The 8078-nt window shown below is 43.4% G+C and overlaps 1 protein-coding gene across 1 annotated transcript in view; it reads right to left on the bottom strand.

Moving 5' to 3' along the window:
• spata20 (spermatogenesis associated 20) overlaps positions 1-8078 on the bottom strand; it is a 69241-nt gene that overhangs the window by 26190 nt on the left and 34973 nt on the right. Inside the window, exons 14-15 of the mRNA XM_080746964.1 lie at positions 5281-5480; positions 415-495 (exon numbers count right to left, since the gene is read on the bottom strand). Of these exons, the coding sequence (XP_080603090.1) occupies positions 415-495; positions 5281-5480 (281 nt within the window). The remainder of the gene's footprint in view (positions 1-414; positions 496-5280; positions 5481-8078) is intronic.

Below are 8078 nucleotides of genomic sequence, written 5' to 3'. Positions count from 1 at the left end.
GTCAAACTACAGTATGGAGGTTATAAAAGGCCCTAAGGTTCAGCCAAGGGCTGTTAGAAAGAGCTGAGAAGAATCTCCCAGGAGATGGAAAAAATATATATATATGTTTAAAAGATGTGTTACTGAGAGAGGAGACCAGGACCTCTTCTCTTTTCCTCACAGTAAGGAAACGGGAGAGGAGGAGAGGAGTCTAGCTGACCTTTAAACAACCACATTTACACCAGCCAACACCCCAGGCACTGTCCCTGGCTGGTCCTGCTGTGTGAGTGTGCATGTGAGATAAAGAACCTGTTGTTCTATTATAACAATGTATAATTGAGACTATTCATGTCGACTCTAAAATATCTATTACGACCTGAGCTTTTCATGTGCTCAAGGTTATGCACACACACACGCACGCACGCACACACTTACCTTATGTGGTAAAAAGATGGAGGAGACTGTTGCTAGCAGACTGGTGGTGTCTGGGGCATCCTTCTGACCACATATGATAATCTACAGAGAAGAAAGTAAAGAGAGAAAGAAAATAAAAGGAGGGAAAGAGGCTTTACACTTTCAACGCGACATCATTATTTCTTTAAAGTCGAACATTTGCAAAAGATCTTCGCTTTTTCATTTTCACCAAAGTTGCGAATATGGCAGCTCTGTAATCTCACACTGTGACGCGTTGTGAGCTTTTTAGACGCCATTTAGAACCATTTTAGTTAAGTTTACTTAAGTTCAACGAGAAGTACCAGAGACACAGGAAAGCGATATGCTGTACAGCAGGGGTCTTCAACGTTTTCAGGCCAAGGACCCCTTAGTTGAGAGAGAGATGAAGCAGGGACCCCCACAACCTCCATAGTTTCATTGTTTGACAGCACAATCAGCAGTGTATTTTGGATTCATGTCAATTTGTGTTTTCAGATATTTAACGACTTGAACCGTCAATACTTAATAAACTTTCACACTGTACTTACTCTGCTCTTTTCCCCCTCAAAGAACAAAACTCTTCGTCGAAAATAGACGATCTACAAGCTCACAACGCCTCGCAGCGCGACTATTTTTGTCTAAAGTTCTCAGAATATGGACACTAGGGTTCAAGTGGTTAATATATCAAAGATTTGGAGGACCCCCTGTAGTAATTCTGAGGACCCCCTGTTGAAGACCCTTGCTGTACAGTAACAACAGAACAATAAATAATGTTGAGTTGAAAAGGAAAGAGAGAGAGAGAAGGGGATGAAATGAAAGAGCAAGGAGAGCTTGGGGGGTCAGCGGCGTATTTGTAGTGGTAATGAGAGAAGCAGGTGTTTCTTCGGCTCCCGCGCACCTCGCCTCGACCCCGAGCTTGTTATGCCCGCCCCCCATCGCCCGACTCCTCCCACGCAGGTCACACAATGACCGAACAGAAGTCTAAACTACACCCCCGCTCTCTAATGTAGGTATTTCTCTCTTCCCCACCACATATATCTGTGCCCTCTCGCTCTCTCTCTCTCTCCACACGTTAAAAATCCTCGGTGTTCAATCTAACTCTGAGAGCGGCGTACAAACGGAACCGAATGGACCCGAGAGGGTCCATTCGGTTCCGTTTGTACGCTATCAGAGTTACGAATGTTTAGATTAACACTGAGGATTTTACTGTGTATCTAGCTGTTATTTTTTTTTCTTTTGTGTGTGTGTGTGTGTGTGTGTGTGTGTGTGTGTGTGTGTGTGTGTGTGTGTGCGTGCGCAGCCAGGAGGAAAGTTTTACTGGAAGCAGCGGTGAAACTTTTCGGGTTGTGCTGTTCTTGTGCCGCGACGGCTTTGACCTTGATCTGGTTTAATATTTTATCAGTACAGCGTTCCACGCCGCGGTGCGGCCGATGAGTGCACACAGAGGCCCATTCAAGGAGTTTACATGTGGAGAGAGCTCTGGAATTATTTTCTGGGGGGGTTGCGCGCTTCGGTAAGTCTTATTATGAGCTTACATATTGATATGTATTTTTTATTTTTTTTGTATTGCTGCAAGTATTGTAGAGTTCTCAACAGGCCTTGAGAAATGTAAAACCCCAAAAACAAACAGTGAGTTGAAGCCTGAGCCTATCTACAGTACACACACCAGCCCTGTTTCAGCAGCGCAGCCAAGGGTGCACACATCGTAGTTCTATTTCCATTTACATATACATAATACTTTCACAATGGATGACATTCTGGGTGTCCCAGCACCCCCAGCAGCTAGTCATCTCGGGGACTGTCATTATTCCCTGTAGCCAAAATGATTTTTTTTTTTTTTTTTGCTCTTTTTTTTTTAATGCCACAACAGCATCTCATAATATCTAGGCTACATTTCACTTAAACGCCAGAGCTTAACTCTGCATGTAAATAAGACTTTTTTTAATTAATGTGAGAGATCGGTACATAATTCTGTTAGTCCTCCCAGTTTATATTAGCTAAAATGCTAACTAGCCAGCCTTTGTTAGCCGTTTGTAGCCAAATGCGGTAATATCGGGACTCCATTACTTAGCGTTGCAACCCACAGTATTTATCCCATTAATTTAATGCCACGTGTGTTCCAAATGAACAATTATTAACCACGTAATGTATGATTTTGTGTATTATTATTTATTATTCTTCCGCCGTTCTTCCGCTGTTTCTTCTTCTACGCTGGTGAAATGATCCGTTCCTGCCTGGAGGCGTCTGTGACGTATGCGTTTGTCTTCTGTGAAGCTCCGGTGCGGAAGCTTCCTTTGTCACTGAGTTAGCTTAGCATTGAATAGATCAGTGTCGTTCTAAACTATCTAATTCTAACGTTCAGGGTGTTTGTTTTTTTGGACAATAAATTGACAGCCAAGAAAACATGGATGGAATGCAATCGTTCACTCGCCGTCGGAAAGTTGACTTTAGAGTAGACTATTCTGGTTGACTGGCTATGAGTGGCTAACGGCTAACGCTAGCTAGCGTTAGCTAGCGCTAGCTGCAGCGCTAGCTGCAGCGCTAGCTGCAGCGCTAGCTGCAGGCTATAAACAAATAAAACGTGACCCAACTCTATTGTTGCTCTCTTCTACAAGCTCACAACGCGAGGCGGTTAAGCCTGTAGATTGTGTTTTATTATCAGGTCAAATAATCCTTCTGATTGAAGTTACACAAACACTGATTATGCTACATTTAGCACAGTTAGCCCTGTTGCACACGTAATGAATTCACTTCAACCTCGTGTTGAGCAGTTAATCCTATTTGCTACGTACGTCTACAAAAACCTTCATATTTCAAAGATAACGTGCTTACTGAAGTCTCACAGATGTCACAGTATGGTACGCTCAAGCAGAATTACCCGTATCTTTCGTATTGTTTAATAAACTGCATTTTAATCCGATCAGATGCCATTTTCTGTTGTTTTTCAGCCATGCGACCCCATCGGTTGCGAGGTGTACTGCACTTAGATACATTAATACCTTTTTAAGGAAACGACGACCGATCGGATTAAAATGCTCCTCATTAAATAATACGATCATTACGGGACATTCTGCTGGAGCGTACCCTATGGTGACATCTGTGAGCCTTCACTAAGCAATTTATCTTTGTAATCTGACCGTTTGTGTAGACGTATGTAGCAAATTGGTTAAACTGCTTCACGGTTGGCGCACTGTAGCGTCTTTACATTTAGCCCAATAATGCTTGAGATGCTGTTGTGGCATTATCTTTTTAGAGAGCAATAACTAAAGTTTAAAACATACATAAACCACTTTAGCCCTATGTTATACCAAGGCTATTTGAAAATAGACGATCTACAAGCTCACAACGCATTGCGGTGCGACGCGTTGTGAGCTTGTAGATCTGCTATTTTCAAACATTTTGTACTTTTACTTTTGGTACTTTAAGTACATTTGGATACCAATACTTTTGTACTTTTACTCAAGTACATTTTTTATTCTGGACTTTTACTTGTAACAGAGTGATTCTACATTGCAGAATTGATACTTTACTTTATTATAAAATGTTGGTACTTTTTCCACCACTGTGTAAACGTTTGTGTTCTCATGCCAATAAAGCTTCTTTGAATTGAAGATTGAATTGAAGATTGCTCCCCATGTGGCGGAGTCAGGTCATTGCAGGTTAGAAATTTATTTAAAACTTGAATATCTCAAAAGTCCTATTTCAGCATGGCATCATTCTATAAGCCATATCTTCAAAACTGTTGGGTCAATCTCCACAACCAATATATCATTTTGTAGCTATGATCCCCAGCTTTCAAATGAAATGAAAAAATGAAAATGAAAAAAATTGCAATGACTGGCTCCTGGGGAGATTGGGACACATTTATCCCCACAACATTATTTATTGCAACTGAAAATTGTCATGGACACGTACTGTACAGTACAGTATGTGGCTTATTTTGGGCATTGTTGTGAGACGCATGAGGCGGCATTGGCTCAGGGGTAGAGAAACCGTCATTAGAACACAGAGGGTTCACAGTTTCATATCCGGGCTCCCCCAGATTTAGTGTGGAAGAGTCCTTGAGCAAGACTCTGAACCCCTAATTGCTCCCGGTGAGCAGGTTGGTGCCTTGCATGGCTTCCTCCGCCATCGGTGTATGAATGTGTGTGTGAATGGGTGAACGTACTGCACAATCTATGTAAAGCGCATTGGATAAAGGCACTATACAAATGCACCATTTACTATTTACGCTTCTCATGCTGATGGGCATATTTCTTTGTTTGGACCTTGTTTGTCTGTCTACTCAAAACGTTCACTCAATACTTAGTATTCAATGTATTACCCGGCCCGACAAAAAGCAGCCCGAACCCAGCCCTACCTGGCTATTAAGGGGCCCGTTGGGCATTAGAACCTACGGTATATGGTACATGCCTTAATCACTAGGCCATCGGTGCCCCAAGTAGTTCTATGTATTTATGCTTGCTAAAGTCCCCATTTTCTCCACAGATTTAATTCCTCATGTACTGTAGCCCCTGTTATTGTTAGTCGTTATGCTAATTGTGTGATCCCCACACACATTTCCGCTAATTCTTGTCACTGCTGTTGTATGCAACTGGCCCACCTGCCAGTTGGGAGGGTCTTCATCCTACTCCTCCGCCTGACTTTCCTGCCTCAAAAACGGGCCAATCGTGTTCGGTGGATTCAATGTAAACTCTTGGCCTCAGCGGTGGTGGGCAGCTACTTTTACCACAGCGTCACCTGATCGCCTTGGCTTGATACAGTATAATGTACTTCATTGCACACAGTGTCGTGCAGCAGAAATAGCCAAATAATTATTTCCGGGGCGTGACAGCGGCACATAACTTTGCCTTAAGGTCTGAGATGTACCTGTTTAAGTGTGTAGTAGTTGGCCATGAGTCCCCGCACCATGTCAGGCAGTGCGATGGGGACCCTGGTGAGGCGGTCAGAGAACGCAGCCAACAGCTGCTGGGATCTGTGGAGCCACTCCTTCCTCCCTGTGTAATGTGACAAGCGCTGCAGGTTGAGCGCCGACACCGAGTTAGCACTGGGCTCTGCTCCGTCTTGATCTGGAGGGAGGGAGGGAGAGGGAGAGGGAGAGGGAGAGGGAGAGGGAGAGGGAGAGGGAGAGGGGGAGACAGTACATCAGTATCATTAGTCTTTGTTAGACGTACGACAATCATCGACAAAGCCAAGGCACATGGAAAGGGAAACTGGCAATGCTATTGTGATTAATTATAGTAATCATAAATGCTTTCAATTAAGATGTGTTCCTGTCCCTTTGCCTTTTCAGCTTGGTGTCCCTTAACAATAATGAAAAATGTGTCAACAACAAAATAATAATAATAAAAGAAAACAATTATGCCCATAGGTTATTCACACTCAAAATCGCCCCCTTGTCTTGTAAACTCTAAACATTTATCAGTGAAGCATGGCGTGCACATCCTGGGCCCTAATAGGCATGGTGTTTTGACTGACATGTCTTGGAGCACTCGAGAATCTTTGCGTGAAGTTTGTTTCAAACTAAAAGCTTAAATTGACATTGGAAAGACATGGTTCCAATGTGGATCTCAGACTTCATGTGGCCAGCACTGAGAAGTCAGTCATCACCTGCAGAACCACATCGTAAAACATGCATGGATGATCCCACTAAATTTCAGCGAGTGTGGTGATAAAATCAGTTTGACTGCAATCATATTTCATCACTGCCTCCTTGCTTTTACTGCCATCTGCTCAGTCACTGTATAGTCTTACAGTAGCCAGACAATTAGATAGATATCTAAAGTCTGGGACACATAAAACACACTTAAAGTGTGGCGAAGCCAAAAAAAATGACAAAAGCTTGGTGATGTGAGCCATCCACAGATTCCTGTTACATGAATCAGAGGCCCACAACGTGACATTTTCTCTTTCAAACCCCTCTGTCAGGGAAAATTGATGACTGATGATTAGAGGGTGGGTCTGCGCATTGTCAACAACCAGCTGTTGTCCTTGAGGATTTTACAGCTCACCAATATTGCCACTGTGTAAATGCACTTCACTTTTGGCTATATTTCATGCAACCCCGCCCAAAGCCTTTGTGACAAGACCGAAGACCCATTTGTAACATCCTACGAAAGAGGAGTGTGCTGTGCACAGAGGGGAGCTTGTTCTCTGCCGATGCTGTAAAGGGCGCATACAGTACGCACATGACAAGTGACAAGTCACTCACACACGGAAAATTAAAAGGCTTAATCACGTGGAATCATTTTATTCTCCACGAGATGCCGGAGTTGGACGTTCAAAGATTCACACTATTTCATGGAGCACTTTAAATCTTAACCTAAACTCTTAACTTAAATTTTAACTGATCAAAATATGGATTCAACTACTCTCCTTTAGCAAAGTGTCAAAAAGACAGTAGAAAATGTACAGATACAATTCAACGGGTGCACAGCAGACATACTGTAACCTGGACATTTAGCATGTTACCACCTTTGTTTGGTAATATCAAATATCTGTGGCCAAACCAAAAAAAGGACATCAAGCTCACAAGAAAGCTAACAAGAAGAAAGTCTTGCGTAGCCACATCGCAAATCTCATATACGTCTCGCTACGACACTAACGATAAGTAACGCAACGGATAGGCCTTCAAATCACCCTTCAGTTCCAAACGGACTGTGGCTGCCCAAGCCTGAGTCATAATGTGTGGTGAGACTTGATGCGACTAACAGATGACCTCATGACTCAGTCCCGCTAAGTGATCGGTCACTTATCTCCTATCAGTGTCCAACAAGAGCCCTGAGGTGCTCTTCTCATGACCTGTGACCTCATGCTACATGTCTGCTTCTCAGCGATCCCCCGACACCTGCGTGTGTGCGTGTGTGTGTGTGTATGAGAGAGATTGTATTTAATCCCATGTTACGTTACAGCTAGGAGCTATATACACTCATACTCATATGGATGAGTCTATTACTGACTCTCACCGACCCACAAGGAAGAATGGTACGAGCATGTGCAGACCAGCACAAGCACAAACATTCTCACACAAACATACACACACACACACGCACAAGACTGACAGGACTGTAAAATGGAGAGTGACAGTGTGCGGTGGGGTAATCCGTCTTCCGGTGACAGAACACACGTCCACACTGCGGCACATGTAGCGCCACTAATGGGCCTCAAGCCTGCGCGGTGCCACCGCCATAATGGCGCCAGATGAGAAAGCCTTCACATGTCAGCTCCCATAAACACAGTCACAGACCTGTGTGCGCACCTCGACATGCACGACCCCCGGACACAAGAGCATGCGCCGCTCATGCACGCACACGTCAACTACTGTATAGTCTTCAACAGCGCACAACAACAATAACTATTATTTCCCTGATTCCCTGGTTTTATCTCACTCCTGTCATGTGTGTGTCCTTCCTATTTCTGCTATGAAGAACATATAGTATTATATCTACAGTATATTAGCCACTACCACTTTAAAGATTAAAACTTGACTTTATTATTGATGCTCTGATCAAACGGCAGGATTCCTGACATTCAGAATTTGCTAATGATAATGCTAAACCTTTCCACAAAGCACAGATAAAAAAAGGACTTGCAGGCTTGGAAACACAGACAGAAATACTGTATGAAATGACGACAGAGACAGAGAGACAGACTTGACAGACGGAGAC

Source organism: Nannobrachium achirus (genome assembly GCF_963921795.1).
Source record: "Nannobrachium achirus genome assembly, chromosome: 18".
Classification (NCBI taxonomy): Eukaryota; Metazoa; Chordata; class Actinopteri; order Myctophiformes; family Myctophidae; genus Nannobrachium; species Nannobrachium achirus.
This window is presented reverse-complemented; position numbering and strand designations above follow the sequence as displayed.